Raw genomic sequence first — 23,215 nt, 5'->3', positions numbered from 1 at the left:
AGGGTGAATTGCCTTCTGATTGGAAATCAGCTAATGTCACACCTATACACAAAATAGGAAAAAGAACAGACCCTTCAAACTGCCGACCAATTTCCCTGACTAGTGTCTACTGCAAGACTCTTGAACAGGTAGTATACTCGTCAATATTCTTACATCTAGAAAACCAACAAATATTAATTGATAACCAACATGGGTTTCGTACACAACAATCATGTGAAACACAATTAACTTATTAGTGGTATCTCTGACTTCCAACAATTCCTCAACAATAAAACACACATTGATACTCTCTTTCTCAATTTTACTAAAGTGTTTGACAAAGTTTCTCATACTAAGCTCTGTCACAAGCTATCTTGTTACGGAATTAATGATCAACTTTTATATGGATCAAAAACTACCTATCTGATCGATTTCAATCTGTATGGATTATCTAGTAAACCAATTTCAGTTGTTTCAGGTGTCCCGCAAGGGACTGTACTAGCTCCACTACTATTTTTACTTTACATTAATGACATAATACTTCTGTTAACAGTACAATCAGACTGTATGTGGACAAAGTTTTAATATAAGTTATTGACTCTGAAAATGACTGCCACATGCTACAAAATGACCTTAATAAACTGGAACACTGGGCAGACTTATAGTCAATAAAATGTGATCCTACTAAATGTGTACACTTAGGCATAACTAACAAGAAAACTTTCCTCAAATATAGCTACAGTATCTATAGCCAACAGTTAAAACAAGTCACTTCAGGCAAATACCTAGAGATCATTATTGACAGTCATCTCACTTGGAAGGACCACATTAAACAAAATTAGCTCCAAAGCCAACTCAGCCAAAGCATTCCTAAAACAGAATATATACCAGTGCCCCACAACAATCAAGTCTAACTGTTATAAATCCATTACCAGACTAATTCGTGAATATGTCACACCAGTTTGGTGTCCTTTTCAACAAGCTCAGATATATCAAATGGAGAGGATACAGTGCAATACGGCACGGTTTGTGATGAATGACTACTCCCGATATAGTAGTGTTACGAGTATGTTAAATCATTTATCCTCACCCACAGTAGCAAACAGGTGAACTTACTTAAAACTATTTTACAAAATTGAAAAGACTTGTCAAAACCACCATAAACTTGACACCATTGGCTTCAGTCACACGGGGTCACCCCTGCCGCTATGCCATGTTTCCCAGCAGAACTGAGAGACCTTTGCACATCCTTCAACCACCAAGATGTGGAATGATTTCCCTGAGTCACTGGTGATGATTAACAACTTAGATGAGCTTAAAGATAAACTAGCACACTATCTGTTATAGCACTCATTTGTACATTATCTGTGTTGTATACTCTGTATAAGATTTACACAGTAATAATAATACGAAGTGTATATTTAGCCGGTACCAGTTTGCAAACACTAACGGCTATTGTGCCGGCACTAGTAGGTTGCCCCGAGCATTCAACTTTAGGGCACGCGTCTAGTAGGTTGCCCCGAGCATTCAACTTTAGGGGATGCGAAAAGTAGTTCCTTAGCGTTAGGGGTAGGCTAGGGTTCAGCTTTGGTTTCTTCTTCACTCTTGTTCACTTCAGTCGGATGTTTATAACGTAGAAACTAAATAATATGACTAGCTGCAGCACCGGTGGTATAATCGTTACAAACATTGCTTATGAGTACGGATGCCCGGGTTCGAACCCTCTCTTAGACAACTTTTTTTTTTCGCTTTCTTAGGTTTTTTGTACAAGTTTTTTTTTTAATGCACGTAACATTCTAAGTATTATACCCTCCACTGCCGGCAAAATAGCCGGCAAAACAGTGTAACCGGTACCGGCTCTATATAACCTGCCATAATAATAATAGTTTTCGAATATGGATACGTCCCCATCATGAAGCTACCACTCTGCACGGAGTAACCACTCTACAAACAAGCTTATCTATGTAAATTCTTTTTGATATCTCTAGGATATATCCGTTCATCGTAACCAAATGTAACTGGAACGTACCTGTTGGCCCACACTGGCTCAAAAAATTTAGGTATGTATATATATATGTAACACTTTCACACCTCAGATCAAAGGAACCGCCCGGGCTACGTTTCGTATGGGCCCAGATGGCCAGGCTACATAAGAAATGTAGCCGGGCTACAACTGGGCACTGATTATATAGACGTAGATGCCGAAATCGATTGTGGGGATCGAATAATACTCACGTGATTAGGATTCACAACCTGCATTTCGCCATGAAAACCACACAAACGGAGAGCGTTTTGTTATCCTCGCCATCCTACGAGTTGAAAAACGTTGGGCAAAGGTGAATACTAGTGCTACAGCTTATTCATTCAATCGTTTCCGCACATTTTCGAGTACAGACACACCCCCATCACGGAGTAACCACTCTGCAAGCAAGCTTACCTGTCTAGGCCTTTAGTGAAGTGCGTAGTATTCCCATAAACGATTCAATAGCGCTGACTAAAACATTAAACTCGTGTAACGGAAATTCTCCGTAATATCTATAGGATATGTCCGTTTATCATAACCGAACGTAAAACGTATTAGCTGCTGACCCACACTCGAAAATTTTAGGTATGTGTATATAATACATCCAGTGGCTGTACTTGTATTGGCTTGGGTGATTGATTACCCTGTACAGGCTATCAGCGTAATAAGTGTTACATATTAGTTGTAACAGGGCTTTGCCTGATATGTATGCCCTCGGGCATACATATCAGGCAAAGCCCTCATACTCATGTTACAACTATTACACATATATATACAGTACATCCTGTGATTGCATTCATATTGGCTTGGGTGATTGATCGCCCTGTACAGCCTGATAAGTGTTACATATTAGCTGTAACACAGGGCATCCAGGCTTTGCTTGATATGTGAGTAAACCCATAATCAAAAATGTTGCTAGAATTTTGATTCGATTTGCTGTTCATCACTTCATAGCAACTAAACCACTGTAGTTACAGTGTTCATTTAGCCTTCTTCAAGTAGCCCAGTGAACACACTTTTAAGAGTTAAAACGCTAAGTTACCTCACCTAGTGTCACCATGCATGCCCATATTTGTATAAACATGCATTTTCCAAAAGTTTTCTGTGGGGTTTAAGGGTCAATGCCATACATACATTGGATCCCAGATGCTTCTATAGTAATTACTGTCATTAGTTTATAGTGATGCACCGATACCACTTTTTAACTACCGATCCGATACCGATACATTTGAGGCCAGAAATGACCGATCCGATACCGATACCTTGCCCCACAGGCATTTCTCACAAGAAACAGCTAGTGATTTAGCTTACTAAACTCATTTGCTAATCCCATTGACTGCAGTTTGCTGGTTTTGTGGCTATCAATTATGCGCAAAGATAAGTTTATGGCTTCAATGAATCTTATTTCGTGGCTTACTTCAGTTTCCACTGTACTAATAATGCTAGTAGCTGGCTTCTTTTAAGGAATTCATGGCTTATATCAGCTTTTGCTCAACTCCGTTCAATGCGCTATGTACGCCGCCATCTTGATAAGTAATTAAATGATGTCACTTTTAAAGTATCGGTTGGTATCGGGCATTTATAGCTTTACCGATACAAGTCCGATACCGCCAAAATAGGGCCGATACTGATACTAGTATCGGTATCGGTGCATCACTATTAGTTTACAGTATTTTAAAAGTATTTTATATCTATGTGAACTTTGAAGATCAAGTCTTACAACTACACATGCAATTTTAAAAAAAATTATTTATTAAGGCTTTACAACACAAGTGCTGAAGGTCTGTAGGACACCTGGTCCTACAGCCTGTTTAAAGTTGTTACAGAAAGTGCGTTTGAAAAGGTGGAGAAAGGAAAAAAATCTGTGACTGGACCTAGGCAGCCTTGAGCCTGCAGTCATCCAATTAACGCTTGAAAAAATTTGCCTCCTGCATGTGTATCTGCATGAATACAAGATTTGTTTTTAGGTGTAAAATGCTTTCTTAAAATGCTGTAACATTTATTTTCATTCATTGAGTTTACAAGTAATGTACATGTGTCATGGTACCGTTCTCTCATGCATGGGACCGACCATGATATAATGTTCATTATTAGAGAATCTGTAGAAATTATCCAAATGCATGTGTCACCATTAAAATAGGACTGTGAACAAGTATTCTCCCAGGTGTCCTTTTTGAGGAGTTCCATGCACTGCACCATGCAGTAACTTAAACATTGTAGTGTGGAGTGGGCCTGTGTAAGTGCACTATGATGGGGTTTGACTTAGTAAAGAAGGTAACATGTTCTGGGCACATGGTGGTTTTATTTTGAAGTCCACCATTTTAGCCAGGACCATTTTGGATCCATTAGACAGGATGGCTGCATTGGATCTATAACATTAATGTTCAATTAGAGAAATAAGAATGGTCTTTCAATACAAGTGGTCACTAATACAGGTTGCACTGTACTTGTATACCTCTATTATGTAAGGCAAACTTGGAGTGGTTATTAGAGGTGTATACTCCCAGTATTGGGCTGCTACTTTTAAAAAGTAATATTACTCGTTACTGTTAAGCAGTGTTGGGAGTAACACGTTATGTAATATTATTACTTTTGTGGTAACTAAGTAATATAACAAAATACGCTATAAAAACAGGTAATATAACTCTAGTTACTTTACTTACAAATGTAACACGTTACCTAAGTAATATAGATACTGTAACAAATCTAATATTATGTAATATTATTACTAGTAACAAAGTTACTAATCTCTTAGTGATCTACTGAGTAATGCCTAGCCACAACGAAGAAATGAAGCCTACTGAATAAAGCTTATTCACCAGCTTCTTATTTATAACCAAGATATGCACATTGTCCAACAACACAATCATGTCACATGATAAGGTGGTAGTTTCATCACACGTGACAACTTAAGGCTGTGGACACAAAGTAATATAATTATTATAGTTACTTTATTTTATGGGTAATATGTAACTAACTAAATAGTTCAGTTGCAAGTAATATGTAACTAGTTACTTTTAAAACGTAACTGTCCCAACACTGCTGCTAAGTAGCTCGTTAGTACTTCGTTAGGTAATAATATGTAATGTGCTAGTTAAGTAATGCATTACTACTTCGTTAGGTAATAACATTACTGTAACAAGTAGTAATGCACTACTTTAGTAATGCATTACTTATGTTAAGTAACTATCTGTTAGGTATAGATATTACTACGTAGCATAAGAAATATAGCATGTTATAAGTAATGTATTACACACAACACTGTACATCCCATGTGGTAATGATAAGGTACAAAATTCCACTGCCTATTACAGAATATTTAATTATATCTTTTGAACCCATTGTGGTCCCACTACAAAATTTTATCAAACATGACCCAATGATTATTCACTAAAATATTCAAAAAGTTTAATTAGCATTTTTGAGAATCAAAGTTTTTAACTAAGTACCATTCAACCATTGAAATCCCATAATTTATGCATCACTTGAATGGTCCATTCAACAGTCTTCAGCTAGTGAAAAATTTATTTAAGATATTAACACAGTACAGTGCTCCCCCAATTATCTAAACCTCTATTGTCTGAACACTTAGTTATCCAAACAATGGAAATGACTGCTCTATTAGAGTATTTTGTCTAAGATGTATGTTCTATTAGAGTATTTGAACTGGGCTCTGTATGAATGGGCTTTGATTATCTGAACATGTCTTGGTCCCAAGGGGGTCTGATAATTGAGGGAAAGTTACAGTCACATTGTAACTATAGAAGAGATGGGCCAAATTTTCATGAAATATTCAAAATGTCATAAATCAGAAACCATGTGGTGTATGAGGTCAAAAATTTATATGGGTGATGAGCACCACAGGTACTACAAACACACCAAGTTCCATCAAAATCCAAGTGGTGACCCTAAATTCCTTGTTGATTTGACACAGAATTACCCAGGGCCGCCCAGAGAAATTAAGGGGCCCAGGGCAAAGAGTTAAAGTGGGGCCCTTGACCCAAGTTGTAAGGTGAAGACCAAAAAAAAAAAAAAAAAAAAAAAAAAGTCACAACCTGCTGGCAATGACAATAACTACCCATCACCTACCATATCTCCTTATCTATAAGCTTGCTACACTGCTCCTCTGAAGAATACTGTGACTGCTCTATTAGAGTATTTAGATCTGACTGCTCTGTTAGAGTATATCGATCTTTTAAACAGGTATTCAGGGGGGCCTCCTGGGGCCCCTTTCAGGCTGGGGCCCGGGGCAAAATGCTCCAGTCCCCCCCCCCCCCCCCTGTGGGCGGCCCTGGAATTACCAGTTAGTGAATAAAGAATATAATGGTTACACATAAGTCAAAATGGTTCAGTGAACTAAAATGTTGCAAAGTATGAGGGGATATAACCCACACTAGTTAAAACTTGAGGTTAACAGGTTGTAGCACGAAACACCAGTATGTGGATTTGACAAGAATGTATAGTTCCACTACTTGTGCAATAAAAATTATTAACTTAAAAGTTAATTAGGATTCTAGCAATAAAAAAATACTGAAACAAGAGATGATGGTTATGAGAGAAGATCAAGTAAGTATATTCCCTCATAGGGACCATCATCTCTTTGTTTCACTACTTTTTATTGCTGGAATGTAAAATTAAAAATTTTTATTGCACTAGTTTATTAACTACCGTATGCACAGAAATTTTCACGATATAACTATTTCACAAGTTGCAAAGTAAAACACGATTTTATTTTGACGGTTCCATGCCAATACTGGATTGTTCACAATTTTTTTTATTTTTACGTCACATACCTTAAATTTATTGGGTGCAGAGTTGTCTTGTATTTGAACTCAGTGTTACACTGACTACGAGTCAGATATAACTCATAACTTTAAACCAGCACATCTAGCTAGCCCAAGAAAAGACACTTTGCAAAGCAGTGTGTCGCAGTTGATGAGAGCTGAAAGCGATCTCAAATACCAGCTATGTTGAGGTTTTGAAGCGCCACTGGCCTACCACAAGGGGGTGTCTCCATCTCACAATTCACTATCTCTCTGACTGGGAGACTCCATATACATGGTAGCATATGAATGCAACTACTGATAGTTCGTTGTCGAAGTCATTGCACGTTATGAAATTTTCATGGATTGTATTTTCACAGTTGCTGTGTTAACCATGAAATCCATGAAAATTATGTACTTTGAAAATATCCTCATACAAAATGTACAACTATATATTACTAGTATATTAAAATAAAGTAGGGATCCAAACAATGAAAAGTAGTGAAACAAGAGATGAATGATGGTATTACAGCATAGCATAGCTCAGTGGGAAAATCCCTACATTGGTATGTAATCAATAGGGATTTTCCCACCAAGCTATGCTATGCTGTAATACCACAAGTATTTCAAAAATTTTGGAATTTATAACTAGAGTAGGGACCATAGCACATTGATAAAATGTAGTGAAACAAGCTGGAGTAGTGCACAATGTTAAATCACGGTAAAACTATAAGAAGTGTTATATCCCTACTGTGCATTTCCATTATAGTATCTTGGAACACAGTGGGGATATAACAATTCTTATTGTTTTACTGTGATTTAACATCATGCACTACTCCAGCTTGTTTCAGTACTTTTTATCAATGTGCTATGGTCCCTACTCTAGTTATAAATTCCAATTTTTTTTGAAATACTTGCTTATTAACTTTTTTTTTTGGTAAATAATATTATTATGATTGGTGACGCATACTGCATTTGAAATGGCACCACGCGCCCCAGCTATATTGTCTGAAAAGTGAAGTATCCATTACGCTTCGTTGTCAGCTATGTTCAACCCATTACACAGCAGTATGAATCAAGAGCTGTTCAAAAAACATCTCTGCGACCCACGCATACCAAAAGAAAGGGTTGGTGCCTCGTGCCCCAGTTATATAAATTATTGTCTGAAAAGTGAACTATCCATTACGCTTTGTTGTTGGCTATGTTTAACCCGTTACACAGCAGTACGAATCAAAAACTGTATTAAAAACACCTCTGCAATCGAAGTAGCCACTGTGAAAATTACGGATGATTTTTGTTATGAAGGGAAGCCATCACATGCTACCACCAAATTGACACTTTTCGCTGTCAGCAAAGATGAATGGGACACAAAGGAGGACACTGGTAAGTCCATGAAGAATGCATTGTGCGTACTTCTTCACCTCTTGGGCTGAAGTGATGTCAAACAGTGAAAAAATCAAGCCCGTAGCCTTAGCTGGTATTGAGTTATGCTTGTCTGAAGGCATCAGGCAGTCAGTCAGCCAGTCAGTCAGTCAGTAGAAAATTCCGTTAAATAAAAAAAATTTAAATTCCGTAGCAACTTGTTGAAAGCGTTTTGGGTCAATCCGGAAAGCTTGTTTGGGCTTAGTTTTACCTAACTAATGCTGCCTCATCATTGTCGGAAAATTGAGGCTGTCTTTTGGGTGATGTTATTTCGTGGGCCACGCCTACTCCTTTGTGGTCCCTACTATACACTACTATAGTAGTGTATGATCATTCATCTCTTATTTCACTACTTTTTATTACTTGGATTCCTACTTTACTTTTATACTTTAGTAATTTACTTTTTTTTGTTATAGCATACAACTATACACATGTGACTGTTCTATTAGGATGACTGCCATATTAGAGTATCTCGAGTAGACTTTCACCTACTAGTGTGTGTGTCACCATTTCATTACATTGTGCTAGTATTATGAATACAGCTAGACCAATAATAACAAGGTGTTTTATCATGATAAATTGTTAAGAGGTGTGTGGTCTCGGTGCTTGATTGTTGTTAATCAACCAAGGTCACATTAATAGGCATGGCAATGAACCAATTCTGAAGTTACAGGTATCTGCCAAGTGTAAGCACTTCAGTAAATTTGCGGCATCTAAATATGATACTCAAGGAATAGTGTTGATAGGAAAAATTTATGTCTTAATATGATTTCATTGCATGGAGAAGAAAGAAGAGTAGCCTGATTGAAGATAAAAGGAAAGACAAGGCACGGAAGGCACACACTCGTCAGTACCCCAAAAGGCACATCCCACTGGTGAGTTTGTTATTGTAGCGTAAAGTGGTGGTTGTGTGCTGCTTCGTGTGGCCTCCAGATTTGCAACTGTGGTCAAGCAGGAAGGCAGGCAGATGAAACTTCAAGTTTTGATGATTTTTAATAATTCAATATCCAGCTGTTTGCAAGTGTTTTCTTGTTTTTTTATGCTTTGATGTTAGATGGACTAAGAAGGTGATTTTCGTTGTGTAAGATGTTTCAAATTTCATAGGTGGTATTTTGGGTGGTGCGTGTCAGGATCTCTACTTAAACAGTACTACTGTATTGTTTGACATGTGCTGCTGTGATTTCTGTATCAATCTTGCTACTCATGTACACAGTAAGGGAAGTGGTACAAATACCTTACTATATAGATAACCAAACAACATGACCTTAGCACTGATTATTAGAAGTGGGTAGCATGTTCTGATCATTTAAGGAGCCGTGGCCCATTGCAATCATATTATAAGCCCAGCTTAGCTTTCACCCAGTACTATCAGCTATATTACAGTCCATTAAATGCCTCAAATAATATCTTGGCATATAAATAAGCTCCTTCAAGAGTGTCATTATGGAAAATCTATTCCTTGGTATGATGTCTTGGCATGAACGTCAATAGAAGATAAAATGGATGGCAAGAAAGTGTTCAGCTGCAGCTGTCTGTATTTTCTTGTTTTAATGTTGTGTTTGATGTTATCTCATATCATATTTCTATGATGGTTTTTAGATACAGAATTTTGGTGCCACCCATCGCTTTAGAGGGAACTTTATTAAACAGTACTATCATCTCAGTAAATTATCTCTATATCAGTACCTTCAATTGTTGTAAAAGTAGGTATCAATTTACAGCAACAATAGAAGATGAGTTTGGATGTCGAGTAACTATGAGCTAAACATTCAGCTTTAAAATGTATGTACAAAGATGTAATGTATAAGACCACTACTGTGGAACCCCTCTAAGACAGACACCATTGGGGGAATGAAATACGTATGTCCTTTATATGGAGGTGTCCTTATCTAAGTGGTTTTCTAAAATTTTAGTTTTAATGCATGAGACTAGATCAAGTGGTGGAGCAAGATGGTTTAGTACCATGTGACCCAGGTATAATCAGTTTTATAGCAACAGAAGTGATTTTATTGAGCATGAGTTTCCCATGGTGTGTGTCCTCTACTACCTTATCCAGACAATTAGGCACCACAAAAATTTTATACATGCTCCCATAAAGACTTGTCCAGATTACTCCGTATTTGATTAGTTGTCAAGATGGTCGTCTGTACAGATTATGTAGTTTATCCTGTAGTGCAGTTTAGTACACCAGTGACTATGGGTAAGAGCATCAACAGCATTAGTACTCATATACGCATTCATATGACTTCTCATAACTTCAGCGCTTAGTCTCACACTTTGTAGAATAGAAAATACAGAGGACCAACGATTTTCAGAGCGGGGGCCCAAAGATAGCCATAACCAGTTAACCATAAACTGATCAACACCCATACTGACACATAGGGTCCCATTGATACGGCTCCTCTGTACTCAGTCCATATGCATGTTTATATAAAGGTGTTGTGGGGTGTGTTATCACTAGCTAATAGCCCTACACCTATGCTGCATAGCTATTTCTTCACTTCATATCCTGCTAATGGCTGCTGTGCTCCTCTACACCTACTGCATGTGCTCGATGCATGTATATATCATGTGAGGAATCATGGTCACGTGAAGGTCTTCTCTTTATGCGACTATGTGTAATTATAGCCTTGACTGGATACAAATGGTATTCTCAGGTGCCATGGAAGGTTTGGGAATGCAGAAATGACACAAGAGACCAAATTCCAAAAGCTTTTGCTGAAAGTTAAATAATTGCACATTTTGTGATTGAAGACATACACAAGAGAGAACTGGTTGAAGACATGTCGGCAGATGAGTTCTCTTTTGTTCATGTCAATTTATTTCAAGACAAGGAGTGCCTCAGTTGATTATTTCAGACAGTCAATAGCAGTTTAAGTGCACAAGCACAACTCTTCACAAGGCATGGAGTGATGTAGTGACAGAATGAGAAGGTCTGTGATTTTACTACTAAGTATTACATTCAGTGGAAGTTTATTGTTGAGCTAGCTCAGAGAGTTTTATTAACAACTGGTGGGGCTGACAAAGTGCACTCTCAGGAAAACCATTAGCACCCGATCTTTAACACAGAGACGGTTGTCCCAGTATTGACAGAGGTAGAAGCAGTTATTAATTCTCATCCACTGGTTTATGTAGACAATCATATCAACTCAACCATAGTACTTACAACCTCACATTTTCTGTCACTTCACTCAATGTCATTCCTGACCATACTGGAGAAATTGAACCAAAGTTTGATGTTACAAAGACAACTTTTTCACAGTAACTGTTATAAATTTGGAAGCATAGGCAGAAATGCTTAAACCTATTTTAGATTCTTTGAAGAATGGAATGTTCTCAAGTTACGTGAAGGACCTCAGCTAACACTGAAGAAGTGCCCTCACAGTTCTACAGAATTCATTTTGAGGGTGGGAGATGTTATATCAGTTAAAGAAAATCTCCATAGGGGTTATTGAAAGGTTGGTTGTATTTGTGAACTGATCCAAAATCTGATAAGAGAGTCAGATCTGCAAGGATTACATTTGGTTCACAGATTATAATGTTGCTGATACCATGCGGGAAATAGTTTAGCATCAGCAACTGAAGACAAAACTGATAACAATGATCAGATATCTGACCACAATAATAATAGCAAAAATGCTGATGTGGCTGATCTACCCATGAACCCTACCCTTGTCCTACTAATAATGCAGCAATTGAAGCAGGACAAAAGCTTAGACAATGGCTATACTTTGATAAATATGATAGACATTGTATGAGACAAGAAATTGTGGCTGTGAAAAGAGAGGTGAAATAATGGATCAACTGATTATGTCTAATTGTCATGAATTTCAGTCTAATTATGTACTCACTTGATTTAGGTGGGACTTTTGTAATATTATGTTGCTTTTGTGTGTTGAGCATAAGCTGATTGAATAGTGAACCAGCTCTCATACTGCCTGTGGCGACAATGATAATATATGTAAGAGTTAAGCACTGTCGAAAGTGCTATATGTCAATTATAGCAACATGAAAGAGACAAACATGGAAGCCAAGTGCTACATTTTGTCTTGAGACCACTCTTTGAGTGCTATATTTGATGTATAGCACGAGCCTAGGCAGTGCTTTAACTGGTAAAGAGAACTGTCAACTTGAGGTACGCACAAGGCACGCAAAACAATTAGAAACTCACGCAGTAGTGTAACCATCAGCAAAATAGGTATTGCACCTGTATTGGACTAGGATGAGCGAGAGAATTAATCTAGTCCATCTCAATGTCTAAAAGTTTTCGATTGTAGTTCTTATTAAGTCGTGATATTTCTAGGACTCATTCACTTATGTGAACAAACGTAGTAAGAACATTTACTGCTGCATGCTGACCACCAGCAACCATCATGAAAATCTTCAAGTTTGTCTATAAACTGAATCCAGTAGTTCTGCTCTTACTGGTTGGGTTGACTGGTCAGTCAGCACAATACAGACTATCATGACTTGGTTGATTCACTGGCCAGAATGAGTGATTAGTCAAATAGGTCTGGTTGTTCTACAACTACCTGATATAGAACTGAGGGCCTTTCTATAACTGGGGTAGAACAGGTGCATTCTGTATGGCGTTTATAGGATTGTTGTTGTTTTTTTGTTGTTGTTTTTGCTTTGATTCTATGAATGCTATACAGAACACAACTGTTCTACCCCAGTTATAGAACACTTATTACATATGTGTGGGTAGTATAAGTAAAATCCAGTACAAGTAAAATATCATTTCCTTTGAATTAATGTTGATCACTTGACTAACCTTTCTTATGTGCCCCTGGCTCCTAAGATGCCAACCCACTAGTGGCTCTTCGCCTCCCACAAACTGATGTTTGTGGTGGTGGTTTGGTAAATGTACTTTGCCTTGATTGCCATGTTTGATCCTTTAAAATTTTTTCTTACTAGTTTTTTTGAGGTCAAATATCTATAAGGCTCTAAATTTTTTAATATTCTTTTTAAAATTCTCGATACTTGGGCCATGAAGGGATTTGGCGTCCAGAGGCATTCTGCACGCCGAGTACCTTCCCTTAAGCCACATCTGCGTTGGCAATATACTTATAAGTACATGGCAACCATCCTAGTTGGGCGCAGTACTGTCACATTCCTCCTATCAGGAATGGAGATGCTGCGAGTGCAGCTAGAGCTATGGATAAGCTCTACATCAGAGCGGCACAACCAGCATTGCCACCATGTGACAACGTGCTGATGCACCCTCTGACATGTGCGGAGCTGGCCCATGCTCCCGAAGGAGCATGGAGTCAACACTCCAGCTGAGAGACAGCACAAATGCTAGGCTGGAGCTCTCTGTGGACAAGGTGGTCGACGGTGCTCCTTGAGAGCGGCCCCGTCAACACCTCTGGAAGGAGCTGACGTTGACCCACGGAGGAGTCGCACGTTAACACTCCTATTTGTGTGGAGCTGGCCCCATGCTCATGAAGGAGCATGGGGCCAACACTCCTGCTGAGAGACAGCACAAATGCTAGGCTGGAGCTCTCTGTAGACAAGGTGATCAATGGTGCTCCTTGAGAGCGGCCCCATCAACACCACCTTTGAAGGAGCTGACGTTGACCCGTTAGGGAGTCGCACATCAACGCTCCTGTTTGAGTGGCCTAATCTACTGCTAATGAATACAACAGATGTTAGCCATACACATAGCTATACATCAGCAACAAGATGGCAATACACAGTGTATAATTACCTATTGAACAACAATATGGAACATAGATTATGTAACAGTATACCCCATAACAGATTGTAGGTGTAAAACTATGTTAGCCTGTTATCATAAGCAAATTGTAATTATTTTATTTTATTCATTGTTATCTTTTGAGTGATTTCTAGCAGTTGTAGCACTACAGAGGCAGAGGTATGGAAAGAATAGCCATGAAGAGGGGGAGGTGGGTGATGTTTTTTGTTGTCACGCGTTAGCGTCAGCTCCTACTTCTTGATCACGTGTTAGTGCGTATGCGTGGCGTCACTATTCCTATTGGTGCACAGATGTTCTAATTAGTGCCCCGTTGATCCTATTTGCTGTCCCGCTCTATGGTGGAATGTCTGGTGCTGCCATCGTTTTCAACATTAACTAGGTTTAAAGGTATTTTTAAACATTATTTAATGTTGATCACTTGACTAACCTTTCTTATGTGCCCAAGATGCCAACCCACTAGTAGCTCTTCGCCTCCCACAAACTGATGTTTGTGGTGGTGGTTTGGTAAATGTACTTTGTCTTGATTGCCATGTTTGGTCCTTTAAAATTTTTTCTTACTAGTTTTTTGAGGTCAAATATCTATAAGGCCCTAAATTTTTTTATATCCTTTTTAAAATTCTCGATACTTGGGCCAGGAAGGGATTTGGCATCCAGAGGCATTCTGCACGCCGAGTACCTTCCCTTAAGCCACAAAAAGGGGACACTCCATAGCTGCATAGAGAGGTGTTACCTTTTACCCAGGTATCGTAGTTTCTGTGTGAGTGCCTGATCTCTGGATGTGTAGGTATGGCATCACCCGCAAGTGGTAAGTTATATATATTAACATGATTATTATATACATTCATACAATTAGAAGTACGCACCTGGGTGACTACATAGCATGTGTACACTAAAAAAAACTGTTTGTGTAGTTTAGTTGTATCTAATCAAAAACAGCCAAGCTATAAAAAAAGGTGTGGCCCCCAAAAAGGCCATGGTGAAAAAAGATGTGAAATCCAAGGTGGCGGCCAAGAAATGGCTGTGATGGTAGGTTAATGGTTACATTTTAATAACGACAATTCAGGTGAATTTGGTGCCAAGACCAAGTGGCACAAAATTCACTTGAATTGTCGTTATTAAAATGTAACCATTAATCTACCATCACAGCCATTTCTTGGCCGCCACCTTGGATTTCACATCTTTTTTCACCATGGCCTTTTGGGGGGCCGCACCTTTTTTTACAGCTTGGCTGTTTTTGATTAGATATCACTTCTTTTTGTATTTGTATACTGCAAAGGGGCTTTTTTAACCCATGTGTTTTTTTCTTTACCACAGGAAGAAGAAAAGAACTTAAAGAAGATTTGTAATACTTCAATTATCTTTGATTTTATTAGTAATTATACAAATTATATACATATATTTATTACATGCCCATTATTCCCCACAGGATATTTTTTGCAGCTGATCTCTCTACTGGGTGACTTTAAATGTAGCTGAACTATATACAGGATGGTTTCTTTGTAGCTGAACTCTCTACAAGGTGACCTCTTCTAGCTGGTCTCTCTACAGGGTGATTTGTTTGCAGCTAAACTCTCTACATGGTGGTTTCATTGTAGCTGAACTCTCTACATGATGGTTTCTTTGTAGCTGAACTCTCTATAAGGTGACTTCGTCTAGCTGAACTCTCTACAGGGTGATTTGTTTGCAGCTGAACTCTCTACATGATGGTTTCTTTGTAGCTGAACTCTCTACAAGGTGGCTTCGTCCATCTGATCTCTCTATGGGGTGATTTGTTTCTAGCTGAACTCTCTACAAGTGATTTGTTTCTAGCTGAACTCTCTACAGGTGATTTGTTTGCAGCTAAACTCTCTACATGGTGGTTTCTTTGTAGCTGATCTCCCTACATGATGGTTTCTTTGTAGCTGAACTCTCTACAAGGTAACTTCTTCTCTACAGGGTGATTTGTTGTAGTTGAATTCTCTACAAGGTGGTTTGTTTGAGGCTGAACTCTCTACATGGCGGTTTCTTTGTAGCTGAACTCTCTACAGAGTGATTTGTTTGCAGCTGAACTCTCTACATGATGGTTTCTTTGTAACTGAACACTCTACAAGGTGACTTCTTCTAGCTGATCTTTCTACAGGGTGAATTGTTTGTAGCTGAACTATCTACAAGGTAACTTCTTCTAGCTGATCTCTCTACAGGGTGATTTGTTTGTAACTGAACTCTCTACATGATGGTTTCTTTGTAGCTGAACTCTCTACAAGGTGACTTCTTCTAGCTGAACTCTTTATGTGGTGGTTTCTTTGTAGCTGAACTCTCTACAAGGTGACCTCTTCTAGCTGATCTCTCTACAGGGTGATTTGTTTCTAGCCGAACTCTCTACAGGTGATTTTTTGCAGCTAAACACTCTACATGGTGGTTTCTTTGTTGCTGAACTCTGTACATGATGGTTTCTTTGTAGCTGAACTCTTTACAAGGTGACTTCTTCTAGCTGATCTTTCTACCGGGTGATTTGTTTGCAGCTGAACTCTCTACATGGTGGTTTCTTTGTTGCTGAACTCTCTACAAGGTGAATTCTTTTACTTGATCTCTCTACAGGGTAATTTGTTTGTAACTGAACTCTGTACAAGGTGTGTTTTTGTGGGTGATCTCACTGCAGGTTGATTTGTTTGTAGCTGAACTCACTAAAGGGTGATTTGCTTGTAGCTGAACTCCTTGCATTATGTCTAGTTTCTAGCTGATCTCTCTACAAAGTGATTTGTTTGTAGCTGATCTCTCTACAAGTTGATTTGTTTGTAGCTGATCTCTCTGCAGGTTGATTAATTTGTAGCCGATTTCTCTACAGTGTAATTTGTTTGTAGCTGAACTGTCTATAAGATGATTTGTTTGTAGTTGAACTCTCTGCAGGTTTATTTGTTTTAGCTGAACTCTCTACAGGGTGATGTACTTGTAGCTGAACTCCTTGAATTGTGTCTAGTTTCTAGCTGATCTCTCTACAGGGTGATTTGTTTGTAGCCGATCTCTCTACAAGTTGATTTGTGTGTAGCTGATCTTTCTACAGGTTGATTTTTTTGTAGCTGATCTCTCTACAGGGTAATTTGTTTGTAGCTGAACTCTGTACAAGGTGCTTTTTTGTAGGTGATCTCACTGCAGGTTGATTTGTTTGTAGCTGAACTCACTAAAGGGTGATTTGCCTGTAGCTGAACTCCTTACATTGTGTCTAGTTTCTAGCTGATGTCTCTACGGGGTGATTTTTTTATAGCTGATCTCTCTACAAGCTGATTTGTGTGTAGCTGATCTCTCTGCAGGTTGATTTGTTTGTAGCCAATCTCTCTACAGGGTAATTTGTTTGTAGCTGAACTGTCTATAAGGTGATTTGTTTGTAGCTGATCTCTCTGCAGGTTGATTTGTTTTAGCTGAACTCTCTACAGGCTGATTTACTTGTAGCTGAACTCCTTACATTGTGTCTAGTTTTTAGCTGATCTCTCTACAGGTTGATTTGTTTGTAGCCGATCTCTCTACAGGATAATTTGTTTGTAGCTGAACTCTCTATATGGTGATTTGTTTGCAGCTGAACTCTCTACATGGTGGTTACTTTGTTGCTGAACTCTCTACAGGGTGTTTTGCTTGTAACTGAACTCTCTGCAGGGTGATTTATTTCTAGCTTATCTCTCTACAGGTTGGTTTGTGTGTAACTGGTCTCTCTACAAACTGATTTATTTGTAGCTGATCTCTCTACAAGTTGATTTGTTTGTTGCTGATCACTCTAAAAGTTGATTTGTTTGTAGCTGAACTCTCTGCAAAGTGTTTTGTTTGTAGCTAACCTCTCTCCAGGGTGATTTGTTTCTCTCTACAGGGTGATTTTTTGTAGCTGACCTCTCTTCAGGGTGATTTGTTTCTAGCTGATTGCTCTACAGGTTGATTTGTTTGTAGATGAACTCTCTACAGGGTAATTTGCTTGTAGCTGAACTCCTTACATTGTGTCTAGTTTGTAGCTGATTTCTCTACAGGGTGATTTGTTTGTAGCTGATCTCTATACAAGTTGATTTGTGTGTAGCTGATCTCTCTGCAGGGTGATTTGTTTGTAGCCGATCTCTCTACAAGGTAATTTGTTTGTAGCTGAACTATCTATAAGGTGATTTGTTTGTAGCTGATCTCTCTGCAGATTGATTTGTTTTAGCTGAACTCTCTACAGGGTGATTTGTTTCTAGCTTATCTCTCTACAGGTTGATTTGTGTGTAACTGATCTCTCTACAAGCTGATTTGTTTGTAGCTGATCTCTCTGCAGGTTGATTTGTTTCTAGATGATCTCTCTACAGGTTGATTTGTTTGTTGCTGATCGCTCTAAAGGTTGATTTGTTTCTAGCTGACCTCTCTTAAGGGTGATTTGTTTCTAGCTGATATCTCTACAGGGTGATTTTTTGTAGCTGACCTCTCTTCAGGGTGATTTGTTTCTAGCAGATATCTCAACAGGGTGATTTTTTGTAGCTGACCTCTCTTCAGGGTGATTTGTTTCTAGCTGATCGCTCTACAGGTTGGTTTGTTTGTAGCTGAACTCTCTACAGGGTGATTTGCTTGTAGCTGAACTCCTTACATTATGTCTAGTTTCTAGCTGATCTCTCTACAGGGTGATTTGTTTCTAGCTGATCTCTCTACAGGGTGATTTGTTTCTAGCTGATCTCTCTGCAGGTTGATTTGTTTCTAGATGATCTCTACAGGTTGATTTGTTTGTTGCTGATCGCTCTAAAGGTTGATTTGTTTCTAGCTGACCTCTCTTAAGGGTGATTTGTTTCTAGCTGATATCTCTACAGGGTGATTTTTTGTAGCTGACCTCTCTTCAGGGTGATTTGTTTCTAGCAGATATCTCAACAGGGTGATTTTTTGTAGCTGACCTCTCTTCAGGGCTATTTGTTTCTAGCTGATCGCTCTACAGGTTGGTTTGTTTGTAGCTGAACTCTCTACAGGGTGATTTGCTTGTAGCTGAACTCCTTACATTATGTCTAGTTTCTAGCTGATCTCTCTACAGGGTGATTTGTTTCTAGCTGATCTCTCTACAGGGTGATTTGTTTGTAGCTGATCTCTCTACAAGTTGAATTGTGTGCAGCTGATCTCTCTGCAGGTTGATTTGTTTGTAGCCGATCTCTCGACAAGGTAATTTGTTTGTAGCTGAACTGTCTAAAAGGTGATTTGTTTGTAGCTGATCTCTCTGCAGGTTGATTTGATTTAGCTGAACTCTCTACAGGGTGATTTATTTGTAGCTGAACTCCTTACATTGTGTCTAGTTTCTAGCTGATCTCTCTACAGGGTAATTTGTTTGTAGCTGAATTCTCTATAAGGTGATTTGTTTGTAGCTGATCTCTCTGTCTGAACTCTCTACAGGGTGATTGCTTGTAGTTGAACTCCTTACATTGTGTCTAGTTTCTAGCTGATGTCTCTACGGGGTGATTTTTTATAGCTGATCTCTCTACAAGTTGATTTGTGTGTAGCTGATCTCTCTGCAGGTTGATTTGTTTGTAGCCGATCTCTCTACAGGGTAATTTGTTTGTAGCTGAACTCTCTATAAGGTGATTTGTTTGTAGCTGATCTCTCTGCAGGTTGATTTGTTTTAGCTGAACTCTCTACAGGGTGATTGCTTGTAGCTAAACTCCTTACATTGTGTATAGTTTCTAGCTGATGTCTCTACAGAGTGATTTTTTGTAGCTGAACTCTCTACAGGGTGATTTGTTTCTAGCTTATCTCTCTACATGTAGATTTGTGTTGATTTGTTCATTGCTGATCGCTCTAAAGGTTGATTTTTTGTAGCTGAACACTCTGCAAAGTGTTTTATTTGTAGCTGATCTCTCTACAGGGTAATTTGTTTGTAGCTGAACTCTCTCCACAGTGACTTGTGTGTAGCTGAATTCTGTGTAGCTGAATTCTCTAGAGAGTGACTTAATTGTAGCTGAATTCTCTACAGGGTGCATGACTTGTTTATAGCTGAACTTTCTTCAGTGTGACTTGTAATGTTCTGAATCTCTATAGTGATATATTTGCTTAACTCTCCACATGGCGACTTGCTTCTTGCTGAACTGTCTATAAGATTAACTGTTAGCAGCTGAACTCCCTACAGAATAACTTGTGATGTAATAAAATTCTATAATGGAGTAAATAAATTAGCCGAATGCTCTATTAGGGTGACTGTTCTATTAGAGTATCTCGATCTCGCATTTGCTACACGGAGTTGGCTTTAGAATCATAACTCAGTGGTTTGTAATCCGATTCTTCTGTACTACTGTAAGGACTTTCTATGAAGATTATTCCAGCTATACACCGATTTTCAGCTCATTGTTCTAAGCGGTTTGCCTAGTAGGCGTGAAAACTAATATTATTTTATTCGTAAAAATCGATCGCGTAATTGTGACACAGGTTGGGTTTTGTGTCATATCTCCGTGGTCTTTATCTCGATTCCTTTCAAACCACCAAAAGGCACTCCTACGATGGTTACTCCATCTACATAGCAATTTTCAACTCATTCCATGAAGCGGTTTACCCTGTAGGCGTGACAACAAATCGATCTTGTTTTACGCGAATAATCGGTCATAACTCCTGAACCATTCATCGGATTTGTACCAAATTTGATGCTAGGATTCGCCGTTGGACTCCCTTTCTGTGTACCCAATTTCATGGCGATCGGAGTACGCGCTTGCTTGTTATAGCAATTTTTGCAAGTGTTCGAAAAGACGAAGAAGAAAAAAAAACGAAACTTTGGCAGCTCGTATCTCGGAAATGGCTGGAGCGATTTCCTTCAAATTTGGAATGTAGACTCCCCTGGCTGGCGGGCAACTGTGTAGCAAATTTAGTTCCAATCGTATAAGTGATCACTGAGATACAAAGGTGTGGAAATGACGTTTTCGTTCTTCCTGTCAATATACTCACGGGTGTGGCGCGCCGGCTTCTTGGGCCGCACGACACACTACCGTGTGTCTTGATTACTGATTCCCTGTGGCAATTGACTTGGAAAGTTTCGCTACCTCAGTGGGCGGAGGCTGGATATATCACTGGAAGGCGTTGCTTCTCCAGCGACCTAGCATCTGGATATGGGTGTCTGAAATGTTTGCTAATGATGCCGAGGTTGCTGTTCCTATACGAAAACTATGGGTATTATAGTGGTGCCTGTTTAACTTCAGTTCCCCCATAAGGCTTTGGAGAGCTGCACAGAACATGGAGTTTGTCCAGCCTTTTCTTCCTTGGTGATGAAAAGAGGGCCTGAGTGACTGCTTCGTCTTGCCAGGTAAGATAGCACTGCTTTGACTGGACAAATAGTCGTGTCGGTGGCACCAATGTAGACTTGTTCACCTTGTTTGAATGGATCCGCCTTTCACTGCTTGAGAAACAGTTGTAGTAGGCGGGGTTTTGCTCTGTTGTCAACTGTGACATCTTGAAGTGAGAGGTGGCGGGATGAGTCATATGAGCCCTCTAAGGGAATTGTAAATTCGCTGACTCTTAGAAAGCCAAAGAAGGCAAGACAGCACATAACCCAAAGAGTGGTGTTGTCGTAGGTAGGTTGTTTAGACAGGAGATGTCTAATTTTGCCGAGTAGCTGAATGGTGATTGGGAGACGCTTCCTCTTTGAGTGAACATCAGCCTGACGCTTTTTAATGCCTCTCAAGATAAGGAGAAGTCGGGGTGTCAGTTGTTGGCTGAAATGGGCGTGCAATCCTTTACAGATGTGCAGGTGTCTAACTGCTGATAAATACACTTTAATGGTTCCATGGGAAACATTGGAAACTGCCAGGTGTGTTGTAAACAGCGTCAGAGCACCTTCGGACGCAGGAAGTGGCTTGATCCCTGCTGCCTTGCAGAAGTGAAGATATCTTCTTTGACCAGCCATGTAGGTGGATCTGCTTGACTTGGACAGGCCAGTTTGCAAAAGCTTTTGGGCTTGCTGAGGAGCCCGCGGATGTGGGTATTCTGCTGGTGGCCACCTAAAGGTGAATGACCAGCGGTGATATAAAAACATTCTCCATGACGGTATGCCCTTATGCATTTTGTACTATTCTCAATGAGCAGTGTGCACTTATAAATTTTATTGTTAACATTCTCAATGAACGGTATGCAATTATACATTTTGAGAACAAACAAAGAGACAACGCTGCTAAATGCGATATACAATCATAAATATATTGAGTTATGTGTGAGGTGTTTGTCTGGTGTTTTGAGATTGCTAGGAGTTGATTTGCAGTCTGTTTATGGTTCGCTTGAAGTGGCGCAGAAAGGAAGGTGAAGTCCAGTCCTGCTTTCGGGGTGATACCAGCTTTAAAAGGGGTGTTGGAAACGGCACAGGAGTTCTGGAGGCATGAGGGTTTGCCTGAAGAAATTCCATTGATTTATTTCTCGAGAGCTGGTCCGCGGCAATATTTACTACTCCAGGGATATGGGAAGCAACTACTCTGATGTCGAAATGAGCAGAGAAGAACCAGAGACATCGCAGCAAATGCATAGTGATTGGTTCCTTGGAAGAACATTTATTAATAGAATCAACGACACTCCGGTTATCACACTTGAATTCTACTCTGTAGCCAGATAGTAATGGCCCCCATACGGCACAGCTTAAAACTATCGGGACAAGCTCCTTGGTCATGATGTCCGTTCGTGACCACTCGTTGCACCACGCCAGTTGCATCCACTGAGTCCCGAAGACTGCACCACAGCCCCAGGATCCTGAAGCGTCAGTAAGTATCTCGTGGTCTGGGAGAGAACAATTGAAGAAGCTGCGACCATTCCAAGAAGAGACAAAGAGGTGCCACCATCTTAAATCAGACCGAAAGGCCGTGTTAAGGCGAGTATAATAAGACAGACGCTTGAGGCGAGCTGCTGTGCGGTACATTCTGGATAAGAATGTCCTCCCTGGGGTTACTACCTTAGTAGCATGCTGTAGAAGGCCCACCAATGATAGTATCTCTCTTTTCGTGGCTTTCTTTCGAGATAACCAGGAAGCAACTTGGAGGCGGATTCTTTGTAGCTTGTCATCGGGTAAGAGTGCCTGCATACTTTGGGAGTCTAGTGTAATCCCTAAGAAGGTCAAACCATCTGAAGGTCCCTTAACCTTCTCTAAAGCTAGGGGAATTCCCAGCATAGAGCATATATCCTTGATCTCAGTTAAGTTATTGGAGCATGTGGGGGACTGTGGAGGGCCCATCGTCAGGAAATCATCCAAGTAGTGAAGGACTGGTGTGACCTGCTGTTGTTCAAGTATCCATGACAGTAGATCCGCCAAGACATTGAACAATTTGGGGGCGGACCTGAGACCAAAGGGTAGGCAGGTGTCAATAAATATGTGCTGATCCCATC

At 39.5% G+C, this 23,215-nt stretch overlaps 1 protein-coding gene across 1 annotated transcript in view; it reads left to right on the top strand.

Moving 5' to 3' along the window:
* The first annotated feature begins 12,013 nt into the window (after window positions 1-12,013).
* Window positions 12,014-23,215, top strand: part of LOC136244336 (uncharacterized) — a 33,117-nt gene continuing 21,915 nt past the window's right edge. The window contains exon 1 of the mRNA XM_066035914.1: window positions 12,014-12,047. Coding sequence (XP_065891986.1) covers window positions 12,029-12,047 — 19 coding nt within the window. The 5' untranslated portion in view covers window positions 12,014-12,028. The remainder of the gene's footprint in view (window positions 12,048-23,215) is intronic.

The sequence above is a fragment of the Dysidea avara genome, chromosome 14 (genome assembly GCF_963678975.1).
Source record: "Dysidea avara chromosome 14, odDysAvar1.4, whole genome shotgun sequence".
In the NCBI taxonomy this organism is placed as follows: Eukaryota; Metazoa; Porifera; class Demospongiae; order Dictyoceratida; family Dysideidae; genus Dysidea; species Dysidea avara.
This window is presented reverse-complemented; position numbering and strand designations above follow the sequence as displayed.